Source organism: Eleutherodactylus coqui, chromosome 7 (assembly GCF_035609145.1).
Source record: "Eleutherodactylus coqui strain aEleCoq1 chromosome 7, aEleCoq1.hap1, whole genome shotgun sequence".
Lineage (NCBI taxonomy): Eukaryota > Metazoa > Chordata > Amphibia > Anura > Eleutherodactylidae > Eleutherodactylus > Eleutherodactylus coqui.
This window is the reverse complement of record NC_089843.1, coordinates 145,872,069-145,897,165: the sequence shown is the minus strand read 5'-3', so window position 1 is coordinate 145,897,165 and position 25,097 is coordinate 145,872,069. Positions and strand designations below refer to the sequence as shown.

The window sequence follows — 25,097 nt, the reverse complement described above, 5'->3', positions numbered from 1 at the left end:
TTATGGAATAAAAAATAGCGCATATCTGCGGCTGCGGGGGCAATTGAAGTGAAAAAAGATTCGTATTTTGCAGCGGCAAAATCGCGACCGCCCGCGTGGAGGCAGCCTTATAATCAGAAAACCCGGATATGCAAATTTAATGCCCACTTATTACCTATAACCGCAGTCTTAGGTCTCCTTCGCACGCTCGGATTTGTGCGCTTACTGCCAAGTGAAGAGAACCTATTGACTTCAGTGGGCTCATTCACACGAGCGTATTTTTACGAAATGTGTGACTGCATGAAAAAAATACACGCACGGCCCATCTTGGTGCGCATTTGTGTACGGCAGGAGCCCATTGAAATCAATGGGATTCGTAGATACGCACAACCCACGCAGAAAACCTCTGTATTCTCTGTGGATTATACGACAATGTGATTGTTGTATTACTGCGCATGAATACATGCCGGGGCTGGCGGAATACACGGTGTCAGGACAGTTTGGTTGCAAAAACATGTGGTGTCTTTGCGCAGCCGCACTGTGCTTACGCCTATGTGACCAAGCCGTTACTGCGCCCGTACATGTGGCTGGTACATTTCTTGACGAGTCGCCCTTCATTCGCGACTGACCATAGCAGTACCTAAAAAAATTATTAGAAAGTGGTGTGAGAATTCTCAGGGCTCACCACGAGCGGATGGTCACCCTGTTTTACGTGCGCGCAAAATGTGCGTGTAAAAGGCAGTACTAATAACTTATAGACGGTCAGTGCGCCGCTATTAGAAAAACTTTGTCCAATCTTAGTGCGTATACACACCGAGATAGGCTGCGGGGAGTGAACGTGTACAACTAGTGTATACATGTATACTTTCATGTGAAAACAACGCACATGCACACTGGCGTGAGGCCTGAATCATTTCATGGCAGCAGTAGTCAACCTATCCAAAGACTCCCAGCATGACTGGAAGCCACTGCTACGTTATGGGTGATTGTAATCCTATAATGCCCCCACATCTGCTTCTCTACACCTCGTGCTTATAAATGAAGTCCCCTGAGATCCCTCCGCTGAGGGACTATTTACGCGGCCTCAGCGCACGTATAAAGCAGAAGACCTCTGCCTCACGAAGATCACGTGGACAGATGGCGCTCTGTGAGTGGCCGTGGGAAGAAGCGCTCAGAGCTCCGTGTAGTGGGGCGCAGGTTAGAGGGAGCTGCGTGGAGGCCAGGCCACTGCGCGGTAAGGCTGCTGTGAGGGGGTCCCCTGTGCCGTGTATGTACGGCAGCACTCCTGTCTACAGTACGAGCCACCATTCGGTTAGTGCAGAGTGTCCCACCTCCAGTGCTGACTGCCCCCAGCAGCTCAGGATATCCTCGGCATTGCAAGGTGATGTAGTTCTTGTCTGCCCCTCACACATTACCGCCGGGGGTCTTACTATAGGATACCCTGACAACATGGCTGTTGGGGGTCTCTGAGGACTGGGGCTCATTCCCTCAGGTTCTACACTATTTGGCCAGTGACTGTTCTTCTGGGGTGGTCCGCCTTGAACTACTGGGGGTCTCCTCCCTCCGTGCGCCCGGCGAGGGTCGGCCTGCAGAGGTGGTAACGCCATTAACCTAGAAATGAGCGCTTTTCAGTCGTGTAAAAAACACGTATTAATGAAACTGCGAGATATTCCTGCGTATTTGTGCACTAAACCCCATTGGTTGTGTTTATACGCAGCGAGTACGCGGGTTTCGGATGTTTCCGCACGTCCGTTGATGTCATTTGTGTCTGTGGTGTCACCGGGACGCGCCGCGGGTTTTTTCACGTAGGGTTAAAAAATACTACACTCCTGTGAATGAAGCCGTTGGAATCGGTGGGTTCTGGTCACTGTGTATTACGCGCGTGTAATAAGTGGTGCAAACGAGCGCTGAGACTGCGCTGACCGCCCACGGCACTGAGTGATGAGCGCCGCGTTTACTAGCGCACGGAGCGCCTGGGAGTGTCCGACCCTGCGCCGGCGGTGAGCCGCTACAGATCTGTGCGCTATCAGGCTTACTGCTCAGGGGGCGTTACACGGAGCGATGTGTAGCTGGCACAAGCGGACGGTGACCGTGCTCACTAGTGCCACCTGTTTATACAGGCAGGTAAGTCGTCGCGTTCGCTGTGGAAGTGACCGCCTGAGCGACCCTTATGTAAATCGCATGATTAGCGAACAAGCCGAAGGTTTTCATGACTTATCAGCAAACTGATTCTCCTCCGTTCGTTGGCTGCGGTTACGCGGAGCGCGATCGTTCTAGTTCTAACAGGGTAAGTCGTATCTGCGGGGTCCAGCTCTAGGACCCCCAGCCATCCCAACATTTGCGCAGCTTTAGCGGTCTTTGGCCTATAGTAGTGAATAACCTGTAGCGGTACCCACGCATGCATCACTCCTCCGTTCACGTGTAATGCTTGGGGTGCACAATTTTGGGATCTGACCCCTGTCCCGTATTCTGCGGTAGAAGTGTTATTAGTGGGACATACTTGTAATAAGATCCACTACGACGTTGTCTCTTTGCGGACCGCGCCTGCTGTAGGCAGTTTTAAACTTGGCGGCCGGCGATAAGTCGCTCATTTTGTGTAAAATCTGTCGTTCTTTTCAACTAGGGGCTCATTCGCGCAACCTCGATTTTGGCGCGTATTACACACTTGCTGCACAGCCATGGAATACGCTGTGAATGGAGTCAATAACAGGACGTGGGTTTTCATTGATCTGTTCACAGCGTGTAAACGCATCGTGTGGATACGCACGTGAAAATGATCGCAGCGCGCTGTATTTCACCATGACGCTGCATACACAACTCTATGAGGTGGGGGATTTTTAAAATAAAAGTGGTGGTACTGTTGAGGACCGCGTGTGTGAGATACGCTGTCGTTCTTGGCGCACCTGCCTCCCACGCAGTGTTTTACGCAGACTGTTGTGTGAATGAGTCCTTAGGCCTCATGTCCACGGGCAAATTCGGATTTTAAATCCGCAGTGTTTTTCCTGCACGCGGATCCGCGCCCCATAGGGATGCATTAGACATCCACAGGTAGTTAAATACCTGCGGATGTCATTTTTCCCTGCAGGCGTGGGTTCCACGTGCGGGAAAAAATCCGGACATGCTCCATTCAGGCACGGGTCTCCCGCAGGCTTCTATTGAAGCCTATGGAAGTCGTCCGGATCCGCGAGAGACCTGCGCCTGAATTAAACTCACCTGCTCCGGGCGATGCAGGTCTTCCTTCCTTCGTGGCCAGAAACTTCTTTCTTCGGCCCGGCGGATGTGCCTGGCGCATGCGCGCGGCACGCAGCCGACGTGCCGCGCACATCCGACGGCCAAAGAAAGAAGATCTGGCCGCGACGGAAGGAAGACACGCACGGACCGCTGCAGGTGAGTTTATTCTGATTTTCAGCCTCGTGTCCGCGGGGCAGGAGGAACCCGCTGCGGATTCTCCATGGAGAATCCGTAGCGGGCCTGATTTTTCCCCGTGGACATGAGGCCTTAGTCTGGCACACTTTACGCTGGAGGCCTATGGCTTGGAGAATGTTACCTGTAGGTGGCGCTGTTCCATCTCTAATTAGCTTCTATTTCCCAGAGGAGCGTGCATGGGCCATACAGCTCTCCTCGGTGTTTTCACACGGGCGGCGTTATTCTGACAGCAGGTGGTCGAACTTGTGGTTCTGCAGAAAATTCTGCATCAAAACAATGCCCCTTCCGCATGTTCCTGTTGCACACGTAAATACGCTGCGTATGTAAGTGTACAGAAATCCTCCATAAGGGCTGGGAATGTACATAGTTCGATCACGTAAATATGCATACTCCATGTGAACTAGCCCTTAAAGAGCCACTACACCTAGAATTGGGCAAAAAAAAGCTGATGTGTTTTTTGTTTTTTTTTCATAACCCAAAAGTGGTGTAAACATCTGCATCCGTAAACCACTTCCTACTTGGAAACAAAGCAGCCTGAAGGCCCCCTAATGTGTTTTGGGCCGCTTATTGGGTTAATCCACGGACAGCCCCAAAGCGGCCTATGAGAACAAGCACTTTGATGTTCCTTCACACAGACCATGGTCCATGTAAAAAGACTCACGGACAAGACATGGGAGCTGTCACTGCGTGAATCAGGCAGTGTCCGAGCGATGGTCGCCCCATGTAAACCCATGCAGTGACGGAACGAGAATGGTTCACTTTTGAACGACTGTCTGCTTACTGTGAATGGAGGTGGGCGGGGGGAGGACGGTCCCCGGACCCCTCTGCCGGCAGTGCTGTGAATGAGCCGAGTGGTACTCGCTCCTCTGTAACAGGATGAAAGGCAGTGATTTGTATATGGATTCATTGGTTATGACCGCTCCATATAGAAGGAAGCTGGTGCAGATTATATGTTTAACTTCTCTGGTTACAGATAGAATGGCGGGCGTTAACGACTGGAACCAAACCTCTCGCGTTCCCGGTTTTGCCCAGATATTAAAGAGAAATTTGCCGTTTCAACCATCGGCGGCCGTGAGCCAGGCGGCGGCGTGCTGTGAAAGGACCGATGGAGCTGCCAAAATCACACCTGTCACAGGTTACATTCTGGTTTTTATACCTTCTTTTTTCTTTATATGTAAAAATGGTCTTTGCGGAGTATTTACGTCGCCAGTGTACTTATGATGTGTAGGCTGATGCAGAGAATTGCACCAACAGGAAGCTGCAGGTGATAGATTGGTGGGTGTGAACTAATGAGTGGTCTGTAAATGGGGTTTTATTTTAATTTACCGTATATACTTGATAGAAGACTAGTTTTTCAGCACATTTTTTTTTGTGCTGAAAAGCCCCCCTCGGCTTACACTCGAATCAGGGAAGGCTTTAAATAAAAAAAAAAAACCTCCATACTCGCCTCCCAGCCGGCGTCTGTCTCCGGCGACGGTGCGGCAGGCTGCTTGAATTCTCTCCGCTGTCATCCCCGCAGTCCTCTCTGCTCAGCTCTGTCATACCCTGCCGTCAGCGCTGTGTAAGTAAGAGCTGTGATTGGATCAAGCGTCAGCCAATCACAGCCGGCGCTCGATCATTCACAGCCAATCAAGCTGCTTTAGAATTCTCCCTGCTCGGCTTTCAAATCCCCTGCAGTCAGTGCTGTGTAAGAAAGCGCTGTGATTGGCTGGTGCTCAATCCAATCAGAGTGCTTACTTACACAGCATTAACAGAGCCGAGCAGAGAGGATGGCGGGGGATGACTGTGGGGAGAATTCAAGCAGCTTGTCGCACAGACACAGGCGCCGGCTGGGAGGTGAGTATGGGGGGCTTTTTTTTTTTTTACCTAGTATATACTGGAGTATAGCTCGGCTTATACTCAGTCAATAAGTTTTCCCAGTTTTTTTGTGGTGAAACTTATTGTCTCGGCTAATACTCGGGTCGGCTAATACTCAAGTATATACGGTATATTTTTTTTTAGGGCTAGACTGCAGCCTTTCATCCAGTCTTGAACATCCCACTATGTATGAGCCTTGTTTTGTCACTATTTAATCTGGAAAAAATACATGTGCCTTGAGATGATTCGTGTGCAACAGTATAATTCTTTTTACGGAAATTTGATAAGACCTTTTCAATCATTCTATTTGAAATCTTTATGTTCCAAAGACCCCTCAGAGCTCACGTTACACCTTCGCTACGGGAAAGATTGTGGTGACTGTATATCTTGAGAGGTCCAAGTTTTGCTATGCTGTTAGGTAACTTGTACTGACCGATCACTGCGTTAGGAACAGCTGCTGCGTAACCTCTTCTAATCAGTAATGCGGTACCACGTGATGGCAGCGTCGCAATCTGCTTTCAGATAATGCGCTGATCTCTCCTCTCTGCAGCAGAAAGCAACATTTTGCAGTCATGGGTACATGTGGTGACTCTGGCTGCAGGCATATTTGTGCCCACAGGTGTGCTGCCAGGATTTCTGAAGCAATCACACTTGTTGTCTGATCACAAACCACAGTATCAAGAGTGAACCATGGACAGACATCCGACAGAAGCTCACCCAGCGGCGGGCCACGTGTGGTTGATCCTAGAGGCGAGTGTCGGGTTGCACGTCTTGTAGCAACGACATGCCACAGTGGACCAACTGACCCAGCTGTACAACAGTTGGGAAGTTAGACAAATTTTAACATTGACCATATAGCATACTTTGCAGTGACTGAGGTTCAATATCTAAAGACCGACGAGGGTGCCCATGATACTGCCACATCATTACTAGCAACGCCTTGCATGGGCCCAGGAAAGGTGTTAATGGACCTTGGATCCATAGCAAAAGGTCATCTGGAGTGATGCTCGGCATTTCTTGCTGAACTACACGGATGACCGGGTCGTCATCAGATGTAAACAGCATGAACCCGCATCCCATAGGTGTAATGTTTTGGCTCAGGCCGGTGGTGGTGTGGCCATGGTCTGGGGCACGTTTTCCTTGTATAGCCTAGGGCTGTTGCTCATCATACCACATCCCTTAAATGGTGAGCCTTGCATAACCCAGTTGGCTGATCATCTGCACCCATATCCTTAGCAAGATTTCCCCCATCACATTGCTTTTGTCTCATTGAGCTTGGACCACTTGGGAGTGGTTGGAGGAACACCACAATGAATTCTTTATACTGCCTTTGCCCCCAAATTCACCGGACTGTAACCCCATTAAACACATTTGAGATGTGCTGGGAAGAGGTGTGAGATCTGCTTCCACTTATCCACAAAATGTGCACCCACTGACTGAGCTGCTGCAGCAGACATGGGGCGAGTGGAGTATGGAGGCTGTTCCGTACGATGCTCTGCAACATCTATGACCTTTGATGTCATGTTCATCGATCGTGTGGCCTATGTACAGCTCTGTTTCGTTTGAGTAACTCAGATTGAACTGCAATATCAGGCACTGCCGCTGTGAAATGAACCATGCTGTGCCTGAGACACAGTGAAGAGCCCAAGCACTGCAGCCCCTTCCCACAGCTGATCCTCAGGAATGCTGGCAGTCGAACCCCCAACTATCTAAGGCTGGGTTCACACGGGGCGGATTCTCAACGGAAATCTCACGGTTTGGCCGCAGCAAAAACTGCGAGATTTCCGCCGGGAGAACCGCTGCTTCAAAACCCGCGGCGGTTTTAAAGCGACCTGGCCGCTCGCTCTTCCGCTGCGGCCGGCTCTCCCATAGAGGAGAGCGCGGCCACAGCGGGGGAAAAAATGAACAATTGGCAAAGCTGCGCCACAGCGGATTTGCTGGCCCATGTGGACGAGATTTCTGAGAAGTCTCGTCCACATGGCTTGCTAATCCCGGGATTAGCGGCCGCATGCGGATTTGCCACGGCGAAATGCTGCTCGGAATTTCCGCTGCAAATCCGCCCCGTGTGAACCTAGCCCAATATTGGTGAATAGGACATGTTATAAGTTTTTGAAAAATTGTATATGTGATAGTGAATAGAAATACATAGACAGCTCTTGTCCCAAAATTACGTCCGTCTGTCCTTCAGCCTTTAGTATGCATCTCCTCATTCTCCTTTCTCTTTCACCTTGACATGAACTGTTTAGGTAACTTTCCTGAACCACTTTTGAGTAAGGCAATTCTGCCTCCATCACCATGGTCACTGGCACCTATAAAAGTGCCAAAAGAGTTCATTATGAAGTATAAGCGCGGCGGCTTGAATCCAGTTTCCGCTTTACACCAGTTTGTTCAAATGCAGCATATGCAACTTGAGCTAAAAGAGACCATAACTACAGGTGAGGATCTGCTGATTGTTATTAAATGTATTGCTGAATGTTAGCCTTATGTTGGGTTCACACTGGGCAGAATAATCCCTGTATTAGCCAGCCATGTGAACAAGATTTCCCCGAAATCTCGTCCACACGGGATGGCGAATCCGCTGCGGCAAAACCGGCGCTGTGGCACGGATTCGCCGGCCGCAGCATGTTCGTTTTTTTTCTTCTGCTGCGGCCGTGCTCTCCTTTATGGGATCGCCGACGGCAGGAGAAAAGCGAGCGGCCAGGCCACTTCAAAACTTGCGGCTAGGTACTGTGTGTTTTGAAGCAGTGTTTCTCACTGCGGAAATCTTGCGGTTTTTCGCTGCGGCCAAACTGCGAGATTTCCGACGGGAATCCGGTGAATAAGAACCCAGTCTTAGTGTAATGAAAGCAGTCTGGAGAAGGGGACTAGATGGTCTTCTCAACTCCTTTTAGGCTATGTTCACCTCTCCACCAGAGTCCCAAAATCTTGCAGTGAATCCTAGACAAAATAGTCAAGCTTGTCAGATGGCATACTGAAGGCCTGACGAATACCATTAAAGCAAATTGGATCAGTCGGGCACCTTTTCATATCCGGTATGTGCCAGATGTGGTGCTTACAGTTTTTCTTCTCTGTTCTTCCATTGGCAGAGCCAAACACTGGAAACCAAAAACACGGCCTTAAGGTGGTTATCTCATGAAAACTGATATTCGTAGTGGGAAAGAACCTATAAAGTCATATTGCAGTGCCAGTGTATTATGTATTTTCCTGAGCAGAGATAAAATAAATTGGCCATTCTAGCTCCCCGTAGAGTTTAACAATGACTTTTCGGCTCTCATTAGTATTGGGTGTATTCTGTTAGATGAGTGGCGCTTTCTGTGTACAAGATGTTGTGAGATAACCCCTTCAGAATTGAGTCCACTTTGCTGTTGAGTCTTTTCTGTTATGTAATTAAAATTTGTCAGAATAACTCTTCTCACCTTGGTTATCTCGGCGCTTCTCATGCCCAGACTCATGCAGCCAAGCAGAATATGCATTTTCAATTATGGCCAGCTTCAATCCACTCTAAATGTAGAAAATCATTAAAGAAATAATCTTTGATCCTATCCTGTACTGCAATTGGGAGAAAATAAATATATATATATATGTGTGTGTGACATCCCCTTTCTTTCCAACAAACCTCAGCTGTTTGCTGAAGATGGAAGTGAACAGAAGGGATGACCATCTATGTTCTCTGTAAGGCCTCATGAACATGGGCGTATTTGAATTGCGGAATCTGTGATCGGCACCCGCACGGGAGATTTGCTGTTCAAGTCGCCCATAGGAAAGCATGGAGCGTCCTCAGCTCCACGCACACATGCAGATTTGATTTGCAGATTCTGCAAGCTGAAAATTAGTCGCAGCATGCTTCAATTTAGCATGGGTTCTTCACGGACGGCTCTATTGATCCGTGTGGAAGCATTTGATCTGCCATGCATCCGCAATTACATTGCGGATTTGTAGGCAAATTCTTCTCTGGTTGCTTGGAGGCCAGGCAGGGAGGTGGGGGAAGGCACCATTGAGCTTGTGGGTTGTTTTGTGTTTTTTTTGTTTTTTTTTAATTTGCGCGGACGATCCGCTGTGTATCTGCGTACATCTACGCGGGCAAACCAACAAATCTGCGATCACCCACGAGTATTTTATATTAATTTCTGCAATGAATTGCAGGTCTTCCGCAGTGGATATCTGCACACAGAATCTGCCATGTACATGAGGCCTGAGGTTCCTTTAGGCTAGTATTCCCCAACTCCAGTCCTCAGGGACCGCCAACAGCTCATGTTTTCAGGATTTCCTCAGTATTACACAGGGGATGTAATTATTGTTGGTGCCTCAGACATTGCCACAGGTGTTCTTATCATAGGATATCCTGAAAACATAACCTGTTGGTGGTCCCCGAGGACTGGAGTTGGGGGACCCCTGCTTTAGGCTACAGCCACATAGTGAAATTCCTGCATTGGAAATTTCCACACGGATTTTGCCAAATTTTCTCACCAAAATTAACTTGTGTGACATGAAGATTTACCAAATAATGCTCAGGGAAATGGTGAAAATCCACAACAAACTACGTGGGTGGCGTAGCGCGCCGTAAACTTCAAACGTGCCGCATCTTTATGTAAATTTCGCCAAGTATATTCCGTGTCGGCGCTGCTTTTATTCCTATACGATTTTCATGGTAACTTTAGTAGTTTTATAATATGTGTAGACTATATACTTATGATTTGGCTTACTGCAGCATGATATATAACGTTGTTTTTAACTACGTGCCATGTAATGTTTTCTTCATTGTGTCTTAAGGGAATGTTTTTGGTACTTATTTTGCCTTTTGTGCCGTTATTGATGGAATTCAGTACAAAACTGGAATGGGACAGAACAAAAAAGAAGCAAAAGTCAATGCTGCAAAACTGGCTTTGGATGAACTTCTTCGTTATGAAGAATCGGAATCGTATGGTAATTCTGTCCAAAAATGTGATGAGATAGATAGTTTTTTTTTTTTTTTTGGCACACTATTTAATTCCTTTTTTGTTTTCGTACTTACATTTAATCAGTTTGTGTGTACCATTCATACTTTCTAATTATATTTTATGTCCCACTGCACGAAGTTTATAAAATGTGGATCGGCTCACCTTTTTGTTGGAGGGGGGAGCCTCTAGTTTTGACTACGCCATGCTACACCATCCCATAAGGGTGTATACACGCTGCAGAATATGTTGGTGCTATATAAATAAGGATGGTTCTTATTAAATTGCAAGTCCGTGTATTTCAGGCATACTTCCTAGGAAGCCTCCAAACATATATGCCAAATGTATCCCTAGGTCCCATTTATTTTCTTTTTGCTTTTTCTTAGGCCACTCTCACGTGATAATTTTTTTTTTTTGCTATCTTTGAACGCTCTATTTTAGTGAGTTACTGCACTTTTTAACGCACCTCATCACCCATTGTAATCATGAGGCGCATTAAAAACCCTGTTGAACACATTGTTAAAACGCAGCACTTTAAAGTGTTTTCAAGGACACCTGTGTTAGAGTAGCTCTAGATGACTAAGCTATTCTATAAAGAGGCATTAAATAAAAATACTAGCTATACTGAATCTTTCCCCATAAATCTATGTCAATCTGATCATCTCCTCCTGCTCTGTAACCTACTGCTTGCAACTTGGACAGCATGTTTGAACGGGCAGGTTCCTTTAACGTGGGAGCTTATGGACAACCTTTTCATCAGTGACGTATGTTGGAGGCATCTAAGGTAAACCTCAGGAAATCCTCCTGATATTTGCTTCCAATGTACAGTGTAAATGCAACGTGAATGCATCCTCAGTTCTGCATTCAGCTGTGAAGTGCTACACTCACTTTTGCTTGGCAGGTAGAAAATGCAAAACTCTGAAGCTCTTCCTTTTAAGTTATAAGTCATAATAACTTAACCTTCTAACATCTACTCTATGTACACACTGTTTGTTGCACTTAAGAAATAAATAATTGGCCAGACATTTGCTAAATGGTGTCCTCCTGGCTTGTATGGGCTGAGGCGTGGCATCCTGCTTCAAAAAAAGTGTATCTATGGCTGATGTATACATGTCTCAGAGGTTTTCCATTGTATACTACAGAGGTTTTCCATTGTATACTACAAAGGTTAACATTAATTAGGCTGTTTAAAATCCCATTTACACTGGATGAATGTTGGGCAAACTATGCCCGACACTCGTCCCCTAGTATACTCGCTCCTGTGCTGTTACACAGGAGCGGGTATCGCTGGCTCTCTGACCGAACGGCCAGCAAGGTGCCTGAGTGGCTGGAGTGGACTCGTCCCCACACATACTAGCTCCCATGCTGCTGCACAGGAGCTAGTATCGCTGGCTTGCTCAGCAGGGGTCGGGGTGTCTAGAGGAGATTTTACTACTCGCTCTCCCCCGTACCTCTCGATTCACTAAACGGCCACTGTGTTCAGTGACTGGAGTGAGGAGTAAAATCTCCTCCAGCCACCCTGACCCCTGCTGAGCAAGCCAGCGATACTAGCTCCTGTGCAGCAGCATGGGAGCTAGTATATGTGGGGATGAGTGTCGGGCATTGTCCAGTGTAAATGGGCCTTAAGAGTTGGAGGGGGGAGAGCAACAAGTGCACTAAACACTCCCTATGTAGCCCTTTATTCTTCTATAAGAAGTTGGTGGGTGTATCATGCCTCTTATGCAAGTGAAGAGGCCTAAATCCTATCACTTGTTTGTGCCAAAAGAAATCATGCACTGGCCCCTTCCTGCTGCATAGCTGTCAAAAGTAAGTCTATTTTACACTTTTATTACCTCTTAAGTTTAGCATGATGTACCTTAAAATATTAATGTTCTCATCCCCAGAGTTTTAATGTAACTGGAAACTCCTCCTCCAGGGCTCTTGTGAAGCTGTGACTGAACCATTGGCTAAGGCCTCTGTTGTAGTCTTTAATGGGCCTCCAGGAATCAAACCTTTATGACGTAACGTGTGGATAGAATATAAGTGTATTTGGTCAAAAAAGCCCTTCAAGGTCTGTGAACGGACTAATAGAAATAGCAGAACCATTGTGCGCCCCCATGGTTTTCTTTATAGAAGATGACTCTACATGCTAATAGCCTAGAACGTAAATGTAAAACAAATGTAATTTCCACTGTGATATTACAATATATGTAAGGAAGTGTAAAATGTGTGTGTAATTGCATCTCAACTTGCAGAGGCTGCAAACGGAAGCTTTAAAGGAGGTCCTCCTTTGTTACCTGTGGAAGCAAATGTATCTACAGAGACTTCAAGAAAGCCAGTTGGTAAGGATACTTGTTTTAGTATTTGCATTGCTATTGTCATATTTCCTCAAAATAAGTTATACTGTACCTTACAGAAGCCTCCCAACAGGATACATTTTCATAGCGTTTATACACGAGCGCTCCTTCACACACCAACTTATTGAACGTTGATCATTCCTCTAGATTGGCGTGGATATGAAACAGTTACTCAAGGTTGGAAGAAGCTTGCCAGGTTAGGAATAGGCCAAACTTGCATACCACACATTTGCAGTGCTTGGTCATTTGACCTGTGACATTCTTCCCATAGTGTATGTAGTAATGGCATGCTTGGCAAACCAGATACTCAGTGGTAGGAGGAAATGGAGTTGTGGGCTGCAGAGTTTGGACACTTTCGGGCTACGTGCATCTGGTTGTCCACCATTAGCTCATCAGTGGGAAAACCTTAAAGGGGTTCTCCCGCGGCAGCAAGTGGGTCTATACACTTCTGTATGGCCATATTAATGCACTTTGTAATGTACATTGTGCATTAATTATGAGCCATACAGAAGTTATAAAAAGTTTTTTACTTACCTGCTCCGTTGCTAGCGTCCTCGTTCCCATGGAGCCGACTAATTTTCGCCCTCCGATGGCCAAATTAGCCGCGCTTGCGCAGTCCGGGTCTTCTGCTCTCTTCAATGGAGCCGCTCGTGCAGAATGCCGGCTCCGTGTAGCTCCGCCCTGTCACGTGCCGATTCCAGCCAATCGGGAGGCTGGAATCGGCAATGGACCGCACAGAAGAGCTGCGGTCCACGGAGGAAGAGGATCCCGGCGGCCATCTTCACCGGTAAGTATAGAAGTCACCGGAGCGCGGGGATTCAGGTAAGCGCTCCGGTAAGCTTTCTTTAGGTCCCTGCATCGGGGTTGTCTCGCGCCGACCGGGGGGGGGGGGGTGAAACTGTTTGTTTTGCAATTGTATTTTCTATTGTTTGAAATAATGATAATCTAATATGCTCTTTGATCTTTTATATCTGATATGCTATGTCCCTTTTCTGTTTAAAATGTGCTATGTAGATTTTTTTTATTTTTAATTTGTGGTGTTTTTTTTTCAGATAAGCGTTCATTTGCTTATGAACGGATGACACAAGTGATAAAAGAGAAGTATAACGAATTGTTATCTAAGTGTCCAGAGTATGAAAGCTGTGGAAATTCTTTAGCTGCATTTATACTGGAAACGGGTAAGAATGTCCATATGCACAAATGCCATAGCTATAGTTAAAGGGGTTCTGCCAATGTAGAAAGTTATTCCCTGTCCATGCCTAACTTTGATTGTTGGAGATCCCCGCATGGATGGATCGGAGGTCGCGTGTGCATGCCGCAGCTCCATTCATTTCATTGGGAGCACTGGAGATTTCAGAAACTCTAAGAATATGCTAGTGGAATGTGGAGAACATTGATGTGCATGCCTTTTGTGTTATATAAAGGGACACGTCATTGCCTGCTAACTTTTCCATGTCAGACTTGGCAGTCTCTTGTGGGTATATTCTTCCACTTCATAACTTTTTTTTTTCTGTTTTGATGTTCCCTACTTGTTAAACTTTTTATGCCTTGACAATAAACACATCACATTGTGTCCTGCCAGGACATCAGCTGTTAGCTTTGGGAAGTTTGTCTAGTAACACTGTTAAGTTGGAGGAGAGTGTGAGCTGGTGTGTGTGAGCTGGTGTGTGTGAGCTGGTGTGTGTGAGCTGGTGTGTGTGAGCTGGTGTGTGTGAGCTGGTGTGTGTGAGCTGGTGTGTGTGAGCTGGTGTGTGTGAGCTGGTGTGTGTGAGCTGGTGTGTGTGTGCTGGTGTGTGTGTGTGTGTATGTAATTATGCAGCATAATGATCGCATCAATAGTCTATTAACAAAGTGTGATGGTTTAAGAAAAGAAAAACTTGATTTATTTTAAGCACACTTTTTCTTGCTTTTTAGACGGACGACAATGGGAAGTAGTTGCATTGGGCACTGGAGAATTAAATTTTGGACAGAACACTCAGACTGATGGTAGAACTCTTCATGATTCACATGCTATAATTTCAGCCAGACGCTCCTTACTAAGGTAATAATAATAATAAACTTTATTTGTATAGCGCCAACATATTCCGCAGCGCTTACATAGACAGGGGAAATACAGAAAGACAAAATACAAACATTACAGAACCACGGTTACATAGTAATCAATTGATGGAAACAATAGGGGTGAGGGTCCTGCTCCAACGAGCTTACATACTACAAGTAATGGGGTGATACAGAAGGTAAAGGGACTGGAGATGTGCACGGTATGGCGAGATGGAGAGTGAGGGGTGATATACACATAGACAATGGTCAGACATTTAGCCGTGTGACGGCAGAATCAGTATGACTGCAGGAGCGGTTTATGATGGCTAGCAGGGATTGCAGTCAGTAGGTCAGGGAGCATGTTATCAGGCGGAGTACAGAGGGGTTTATTTAGGGAATGCGCGGTATGCCTCGCTAAAGAGGTGCGTTTTTAGAGCACACCTGAAGTTCTGCGAGTCCTGGATTGCTCGGGTATTTATGCATGTGTATTTAACCTCTTACTGACATGTCATAAATGTAGATCGTGTGAGGGCTCGAGAATTGAGCCTGCGCCATATGCAGTGAGTGTCGGCTTTTCTCGACCGCTAACACCTAGCCGGCAAGGGCTAGGGTTTTGGATAGGTTTATTCCTGGCAGTTAAAGGGTTTGTCCCACAAAAAAATGTTTCTAGTTAAATGCAGCCCATAATTATAGACCCATTTGTATTTACACTTCTTAAAAGTAATGGGGCACCTTTACTATGTGTCTTTAGACGCATCCAGTCGCTTTTTCTGATTTGTCTGAAAAAAACGGTGCAGCTTTGTGAAAAGGGGCATGGCTTAAATTGTGCCAAAATTTTGGCATAAACTGGGGCAACCAGTAGGTGGTATAAACTTAGACTAGACAGTTATAACAATGGGCTCAAAGTATCTGACCTGAGTTTAAGAATGTAAGTTTTTATACTTTCCTTCCCCGCCGTTTCTTTGTTGTCAGGGCTCAAACTCGCCACTAATACACTGAGGTGAGCGCTAAGTAGTCCTCCCATTCTTTGCGCAGAATAGGAGAACTACTTGGCACACGGCTCAATGCATTTAGTGGCAAGTTTGAGCACTGTTAGCGGGGAAGGAAAGTATAAAACTTGCATCCACGAAGTCGGCAGGCCAGCTACTTTGAGCCTATACACTTGGCTTTTAGGGCTCAAAGTAGATGACAAAGTTGTTTTCACAATAATGGGGAGCAATACAGAAATCTGTCTTTTTTTTTTTTTTTTTAAATTAAAAATTTAACAGTAAAGATCTTCTTTATAGGTTTTTCTACAGGCACCTTCTCCTCTACTACAGTGGAAATAGTGGCATGATGATGAAGTCTATTTTTTGCCGAGAGGCAGCAACTGATCTTCTGGCTCTTAAGCAGAATTTGAATCTCTGTCTGTATATGAATCAACTTCCTAAAGGAGCCGCTCAAACCAACTCACATTTGTAAGTATTTAGTGTATTGCAAAGAAATAAACCCTTTTCTTGACATTACTTGTTTGGCTAGAAGCTTGGAATGTTTAAACTTTGGGCTAGGGCAACCATACGGATGGAGGGGAAGATGGTGTAGACAGTGATCTGGGACTAAGTAATGAAAGGAGTGTGGATTGGTGGGAGGGGTTAGAAGTAGCAGAACAGTTAATAGGGATACACTTAAAAGCTAACCAAAAACCTATGACCTGTATAATGCCTAACGCCAGAAGTCTGACAAAGTTGACGAACTGGAAGTAGTAATGATTTAGAAAAACTATGACCTAGTAGAAATAAAATGTACGCCCTGGAGCTGGAAGGGGTTAAGGTTATTCTGCCCAGTTGACATCAGGGCTGTGGAGTCGGAGTCACTCCCATTGTGGTGGGGTCATAGTTGGTAGAAATGTACTGACTCCAGCTTATGCAATACAGTATGCGTTTTATTTATAAATTTAGTAAAGTCTTATGTTCTCAAATTCCAGTAAATTTTATTTTGTTTTATATAGAAATAGCCTGATGATGATATGAGGATGAAGACATGTTTAATACAGTAAAGCTATCACTTAGACAAGAGTCTGAAGGAGTCTGAGGCTACACGCACACAAGCGAGAATCTTGCCAGAGTTCTGTGCGTTGTGGGGGGAACAACGCACGAATATGATCTGCCCCATCCACAGCATGTCTTGTCTTTGGATGTTCCCTTGGAACACATCGCCCATTGTTTTCAATATGACCTTTAAAGACATTGCATGGCACTTGCATGCCATGCAATGTGATGTTCTCCATTAAAATCAATGCGAAACACTTTCGATCTTCTAGCGCATGTGAAACACACGCTTGAGGATTGTAATTTCACCAAAGTGATATGAAGTGTTTTTGAATGAAAAACTCCCCTTGTCCACATGTAAAACGCACGTTGGCAAGCGCAATGTCGGGCTGTGTTTTTGGCCCAATATCCCGCTCCCCCGTGTGTATGTAGCCTGAGTGGGAAAACTAAGGAGTCTGAGTCAGAGGGTTGTCTTACCAACTCCACAGACCTGGTTAACATGTACTCATGAAACTTGTAACCTGTAATCAGAGGATTGAAAGAGCACAGTGGAAATACTAAGTTTATGCAATCTTTCACATATAATTTTTTTGTGGATCTTCTTGCTTTTTAAGGAAACCGTATGAGAAATATATATTTTTTTTTTCTGCTTTTATTCTAGACGTCCTAACCCCTTTTCTCTCTCAGCACATGAGAATAACGACCAGTTAAGCCTCCATATTTCAGTGGAGAACCGGAATTATCCGATAGCATACTTCCATTGTGACACAACTGCTAATATAAGCAGCATGTCTCCCACAGACAAGCTAACAAAATGGGAAATTTTGGGAGTTCAAGGAGCGCTCTTAAGCATCTTCATGCAGCCAGTGTACATCAGCAGTATTCTTGTTGGTAGGTATTCTAAAAATATTGGTATAGGGTATTTTCTCCTGCTCTCCCGGTTTTCTTGAATGGATTAAAGTGCAATGGCAGACCCAACCTTGTGTGCATAGACATTGTGGTATCGGGTACTGTGCTGAAGCACCTCTTTCTTGATTTTGGGGGAGGGTGGGGGGTGCAAATAATGATAGTCATTACTCCAAATTGACTATCTTAAAGGGGTTGTCTCGCGGCAGCAATTGGGGTTCTACACTTCTGTATGGCCATATTAATGCACTTTGTAATGTACATCGTGCATTAAATATGAGCCATACAGAAGTTATTCACTTACCTGCTCCGTTGCTGGCGTCCCCGTCTCCATGGCTCCGTCTAATTCTGATGTCTTCTGGCGTTTTTAGACGCGCTTGCGCAGTCCGTGCTTCTGCCTGGTGAATGGGGCCGCTCGTGCCGGAGAGCTGGTCACCGCATCGTCATCGCGTAGCTCCGCCCAGTCACGTGTGCCGATTCCAGCCAATCAGGAGGCTGGAATCTGCAACAAACCGCAGAGAGCCCATGGTGCACCATGGGAGAAGACCTGCGGTGCATCCCTGGGAAAGGACCGGCGGCCATCTTAGGGAGAAGATTTTTATAACTTCATATTTCATCACATCGGTGAGTAGCAAGCGGTTTAAAAACCGCTTTAAATTGCTATTTTATGCCGGGGGGGGGGGGGGGGGGGGGGTGACAGGGGGAATGGGGTAAGGTAAAATTTTGATGTTTGCCTCAGGACAACCCCTTTAATGACATAAGCTTATACAATTACTCCTTCTCCTACTACTTCTCCATTTTCTATCACCTTAGTTGAACGAGTGTCAAAAGAATTAACCCTTTCCAATCCAATGTCGGGCCTGCCCCATCATCATTTTCCTGGACAGGCCCGACACTGCAGGAGTGCATCTGCACCCGCTAGTCAGCACTGGTCCACATCGAGGACCCCCCAAGGAGAATGCAGAAAGGGTTTTTAACCCTTTCTGCCTTCTCCTTTACACACTACATAGCTCTCAATTAGCGCTATGTAATGCACAGAATCCCCCGGCGATCATGTGACCGCCGGGTGTCAACTGACCTCAGCTATTATACGATCACCCAGCCGGCAGGCTGAAGGGTGAATGCGGAAGTATTGTTCTGCGTTCTGCCCGGCGATCATGTGACTGTCGAGTGCCACCTGACCCCCAGCTGTCACGTGATCGCCGAGGTGGGAGGCTGAAGGGAGAATGCCCTGATGGTGATGTGACCACCTGCACCCTCCTGAACTGTCAGATCAGGAGGATGAAGGGAGAATTTATTTCTTCTCATCCATTCTCCCCAGCTTCAATTTATCTCCAAGAAAAAATTAATAAAAAGCGATCAAGAGGTTGTTTGTATTCAAAAATGGTCCCAACAGAAACGACAGGACGTACCGCACAAAGTGAGCCCTCACTCAACTTTATTTTTCCATCGATATAGTTATTGTGGACAGAAAATAATTTTAAAAAAATTAAATATCTCTTTAAAAAAAATGCTGGTACAGCAAAAAAAGATGTGTGGTATCGTAATAATCATATTGACCCATAGAATAAAGTTATCAGGTCATTTTTGTTGCAGTTTGTGCGCCGTGGAAACAGGACGCACCGAAAGATGGCGAAATGTCGTTTTCTCCACTTAGAATTTTTTTTTCCTCCATTTCTCTCCACTTAGAATTTTTTTTACGGTTTTCAGTTAAATGGTACCATTTGAAAAATACAACTCTTACCGCAAAAAAACAAGCCCTAATGCAGCTACATAAATGGATGGATAAATAAAGGAGTTACGACTTTTTTAAAAGAGAGAAAGAACAAACGAAAATGGGAGAAAAAAGCATAAAAGCTGTCACTAAGGCGTTAAGCGGACACAGAAAAAAGTGACTCCTCACACCATGTGTAAATCAGATTTCGCTAAAGGTCTGTGGGAGGCAGGCCAGCCTGCTCAGCAGGTACATGCATTTCTTTTTAGTTTTAGAATACAAATTATGTCCCCCTGTCAAAGAGGGAGTACGGCCAAGCCTAACACCACTGTTTTGCTATCTCTCCGAAGACAAGGTGGCAAGCGGGTCTTCAACTGCCCTCTGATCCGTCAGCTGTAGGTTCACCCAGCTGTCCTAAGTTTAATTACGCCCTCTCCAAGGGGAGGGACACTGAAGGTTTGTCTCTGCTGAAATTTAAGTAGCCTAGCTATACACCACAGCAGGGAAATGACTGTGAACCACCAAGGCTTCTTAACATGCTTGGATGATTACTCGGATACTATCTAGGACTCTGATTCACCCTGGACAAGGAGCAGTCCTCTAAACTGTTCTTTGCTTGATAGCCTTATCAGAGCTGTCAAGGAGTCCCTAAACAGCCAAAAGCGGGAATCCTCTTCCTACCAAGGGGGAGGGGTTCTATCAGACTACCTTGATGCTCACCAAAACTTTTTCCTTACCGTTCTGAGTTTGAGGAGCTCCTGTCGAATGATTGCTATGTTCCAGATAGAAGTTCTACAAAAGCAAAGTGCTTAGATGTTGTGTATCTTTTACCAAACAAGCTAATAAAGTGGTCTGTTTCTCCTGTTGATCCTTTTAGTTTTCTACCTGACTGACCACACAACACTTCTCACGGCTGATTCTACTGATTTTCAGGACTAGCTAGATTTTAAAATTAAATCCTTCGCCAAATCCTCTTTTGCAGCATCCAATTCACTCTCAGAACTTTTCTTTGCCACCTTATAGGTCAGCGGGCCCCCTAACTAAACGGGTGTAACAACGCCTCCAAGGTGCAGTTTTGGATGAAATGCCTGAGATTACTCTTAAAATTCCACACAGTGAAGATATGTGAATCTTCTTATGACTTATCCAGACTTCTAACCTGTTCCTTGGCCCTTTCTATAGCCATAAGTAGTATGCTGTGACTAAAGTATGGGTCTGATGGCGCAGCATCGACATGTTGCCAAACAGCTCTTCCTTTTTCTGGTTCTCAGCTATTCACTAGCAAGATAGATGAGATTTCCCAGCCCACCGGTGGTAAGAGCTCTTGCTTTGTGTGTGTGTGTGTTTCCCTTGTCATCAATTCTCTTTTATCCCATATGATTAGAGTACCAGGCCCTGCATGAGAACCCTTCCAGAGGTTTTAGGCCAATCATTTTGTTCTAATAAGGAATGGTACATCAAATCCTGAATTTGAAGTGCCATAAGCCATTACATCATATTTTAGCATTTCCAGATGGAATTTCTCAGGGTGGTCATTACTTGGTAAATATCAAGCATAATCCTCCCTTCTGCAACTATGATCAGTATTACCCCTGTGCTTTACAACTGGTCACCTACCAATTTATAGCTCTCCCATTTGGCATTGTCACTGCTCTGAGGGTCTTCAGATAGTTCCCCTCCTCTGTGATGGCAGTCATTCACTCTAGCGACTTGGTATCCATTCCCAATTTGGATAATACCTGGATAACCCACCATCCAAGGCAGACAACTCAGATAGCATCAGATTACCATGGACACCCTATCCCACTTCATATGGATCATCAATTGCCCCAAATCTCACCTGTTCCCCCTCAGTGTCCCACACTCCTGGAAAGGATCTTTGATGCAACTCAGGCCATGATATATCTCCCACTGCAGAAACTTCCCGTACAATATAACACGTCTCCAGGGTTTTCGGCCAGTTCGATTTAGTCAATGTACAGTTATAAGGGTCTTGGGACTCGTGCTGCCTTCTATGGAGATGATTATTGTATGCCTAATTTCATCTCATTGGGGCACGGTCTTTAAATGGGCCTGAGGTTTCACTTTCTTAGGGGTCAGTCATTAGCCCTTTTTTCAGTATCCCTTAACTCATTCAGCTTTCCATACCTTTTTGCAATTATAGATAAGTATTTATAGAAAAGTTGTACAGCGCCTTGTTGTACATTTAGTGCATACAATTCATATGCATGAGAGAAGAGTAAAAAAAAAAAGAATTGGACTTACCCGGTGCCAAGCGGGGTTCCTGACTGGTGGCACCTCTGAGTCCAGGTTTGCCTGGTGGTATTGTGGTGATTCCTTACTCTCATCTGTAACCAAAGGTTACAGACTAAAGAAAAGGAAGGATGCCACTATAGCTATATAGCTATCTAAATTTATTTTTTTACGTAAAAAAAAAATAAAATGGTATATTGCAACACGTTTCGGTGCCAAATATTGCGCCTATTTCAAGACTTGTCAGTGCATACATACACTTCATAGATGGTATTGGAGACTTACATGTACAGTCAGTGCATACACACACTTTATAGATGGTATTGGAGACTTGCATGTACAGTCAGTGCATACATACACTTTATAGATTGTATTGGAGACTTGCATGTACAGTCAGTGCATACATACACTTTATAGATGGTATTGGAGACTTGCATGTACAGTCAGTGCATACATACACTTTATAGATGGTATTGGAGATTTGCATGTACAGTCAGTGCATACATACACTTTATAGATGGTATTGGAGACTTGCATGTACAGTCAGTGCGTACATACACTTCATAGATTGTATTGGAGACTTGTTAAGCTGATAGCTTCTGTGTGTGGAACGCCGAGCGTTATGACGTCCTCTTCTGGAGTCGCCTGGGGGAGTGGTGTAAGTGTGTACCAGCCCACCAACTTCTGGTACCTCTGCACAGGTATTCTAGTTCATGACCCGGGTATAATGGAGTCGTTCCTGCTGTAGCGCCAACCTTTCCTTTTACACACACACTCCCAGCATTCGCCCTTCCCTGCCGAATAACTATCTACACTGATTCATTTTTTTTTTATATTTGGCCACAGCAGCCATTTTATCACAAACCTAACTTTACACATCGTTAACCTTGACTTAAACCTAAACCAGGAAGAGGGGAGGTCCTCGAAGCCACAGAAGTCTCTCGCTTGAACATTTTAGGGAAGTATATCCATACTGCCACACACCAACTGACTCGGGAGACCGAATTGTCCTCCACCACAAACCAACTGACTCGGGAAACCCAAGATCACCAATTTGTTTCCAGCCAGCTACCTCCAGACTCTCAGACCTGCTAGCCATTCCAGGACTAGCCCATCCACTATCTCTGCAAGGACTCCGCCCTGTCAGAGCCCAGAGGCAACAGACCCGCTGTAACAAATTAATCACCAAAAGGGGGGTCGGCTATCAAGCCCATGCCAACTACGCCAGTCCCCATTAACCCTGTCATGGGCAGCCTCTGCCCACGGCCCTGCAGACCTCCGCTATGGCCTTTCTGGAAGATTGTACTATATTCCACAGTCCTCCATTATTTATTTATTAATTTTTTTGCCTCATAAACTGCGTTTGTTTTTTTTTTTTTTGTTTTTTTCTTTTTTGTTTTTTTTTTTATGTAATCTCTCAAGTTCTCTATGGGATGGAGCTCGGGATTGGGCCAGCCACTCCATTACCTCAATCCTGTTTGCCTGTAACCAAAATTATGTTTACTTACTACTGTGCTCTAGGCCATTGTTTTTAAAGGGTATTTCTTCTTTTCATAGGGCATCATGATCTCAAGTATTCTGATATATTCAAACTGATCCATGATCCCTCGTATGTGGTAAATAGGCCCAACATCATGGTATAGGGAACATCCCCATATAATTTTGCACCACCATGCTTTACTGTCTTTACAGTGCAATGTGACTTCAATTCAGTTTTCGGGGGTCGTCTGACATACTGTCCGTCACCAGACTGAAAGAGCTCTTTTGCATTTATCACTCCAGAAATGTTGAGCCGCTTCTCTTTAGGACAGTCAATGAGTTCCTTTTTGCAAATTTCTTTTCTCTGTTTGAGATCTGCCTTTTTTTTTTTAAACCAAGACACTTTGTGGGGAGTTCCTGCCGTGCCGGAGACTTGGCTTTACTTAATCGTCTTCTGATTGTTGCAGTACCTACCAGTAAGTTCAGATTTTTGATATTTCTGGAGGGGATCATTGGCCGTGCCTTTTGCCATTGTGGCTATTTTTTGATCAATTTGAACAGTAGTTCTCCACCTCCTTCCACGGCTTTCAGGTTTGGGTTGCGACTTCAAGGTATTTGAGATTATTTTAGCTGAGCAACCTATAATTTGCTGCACTTCTCTGTTTTCCGTCTCCAATTTTTGTAATCAAAGTACGTCCTTCATCAGAACAACGTCTGGAATTACCCATTTTCACCAGTATTTCAGAAGGAAATGCACTATAACCAACACTTGCCACCTTCCTACCTTTAAATAAGGGCCAAAATTAACCCCTGTTGTTCCACATAATTAATGACCACCAATTTAATCCCCCACTGCTGCTATTTTGAAAAATCTCTTCAATTAATGATTCAGTTACTCAGAATGAGCAACACGTCCTAATTGTCGGCTCTGGTTTTTTTCTATTACTTTATTACACTTCCAAGTAAAGTACTTGGTATGAAGAAATTTCACTTCTACTAAAAATGGTGATTTTATCAGTTAATATTGTACTTTTTTTTTTTTTTTTTTTTTGAACACTACTGTAAGTTTTATCTGTATAATTTTGGCAAAACCTACAGCTAATGAGCTATTTCTCTTATATTTACTTTCAGGTGATGTAAATTGCACAGACACAAGAGGATTGGAACGTGCCATAAAGCGTCGAGTTGATGATGCTCTGACTTCAAGATTGCCTATGTTTTACCTTGTACACAGGCCTTACATCAGCATTGTGAATGCTGTCAACCAAACTCAGGCTGTTGCTGGAAATCGCACACTCAGTTTGAACTGGTCAAAAGGAGACAGTTCTTTGGAAATTGTGGATGCATTGCAAGGGAAAACCATTGACAGGTATCTGCTTTAAAGCCCATAGGCACTCTGTCGGGCTTTTAAATTTTTTTTAATCTTTTTTTTTTTTTTTTTGCATGTATGGTTACAAATAACACTTGAAATTGCATTTATTAAAGGGCCTCGGTGTGTTTTTGTTTTTTTATTTTTATTTTTTTTATATATTTATTCATTATATAGCTATCCCCTCAGTATATACGGTATGTGAGCTAGTGTTGCCTTGTTTAGTTCTTTCCGTCTGAAACTTACAGCCGCTTTTTCCTCATATGGACAAAAGATCTCTGTTCCGACCAGCTCAGATCTGCCTTGCGGTTTTCATTTTCTAGCCAGATTCTCAGTTTGCATGATGTTACATGGTTCTATCACATAAACTGCTTAGAGGGGGATACAGACACTCTTGTCACAGTTACTGATGATGATCACACAGCTCCTGTCAGTTATAATAAAGGAGATTACAGCTCATCTTCATGACTAGAACTATGGTCTGCAGCGCCCTCACTTGCAGGAAAAATGGTATAAAAAAATAAATAAAAATACCATCAAGATGGGGAGACAGGAGGCTAAAATGCAAGGAAGTGACTGGAATACACAAAGGAGACCTCAAAAGTATAGCAGGCAATCAGATGAATAGGGCAGGAATGGAAAAATGTTTTCCTCTTTGTGGCCCTTTTAAAATATTTCCTCTATTTTGATTTTCTTGTAAAACAATACAAGCTAATCAGCAGACATAGCTGGCAGATGAAATGAGACTAGAACGAGATTGGGCAGTTTATATTGTAG

General features: G+C 44.9%; 1 protein-coding gene across 1 annotated transcript in view; it reads left to right on the top strand.

Moving 5' to 3' along the window:
* Nucleotides 1–1,186: 1,186 nt before the first annotated feature.
* The window catches only part of ADAD1 (adenosine deaminase domain containing 1), a 36,398-nt gene continuing 12,487 nt past the window's right edge, over nt 1,187–25,097 (top strand). Inside the window, exons 1-10 of the mRNA XM_066574692.1 lie at nt 1,187–1,213; nt 4,379–4,540; nt 7,509–7,697; nt 10,033–10,185; nt 12,431–12,517; nt 13,585–13,710; nt 14,447–14,573; nt 15,859–16,029; nt 17,261–17,490; nt 24,083–24,320. Coding sequence (XP_066430789.1) covers nt 4,384–4,540; nt 7,509–7,697; nt 10,033–10,185; nt 12,431–12,517; nt 13,585–13,710; nt 14,447–14,573; nt 15,859–16,029; nt 17,261–17,490; nt 24,083–24,320 — 1,478 coding nt within the window. The 5' untranslated portion in view covers nt 1,187–1,213; nt 4,379–4,383. The remainder of the gene's footprint in view (nt 1,214–4,378; nt 4,541–7,508; nt 7,698–10,032; nt 10,186–12,430; nt 12,518–13,584; nt 13,711–14,446; nt 14,574–15,858; nt 16,030–17,260; nt 17,491–24,082; nt 24,321–25,097) is intronic.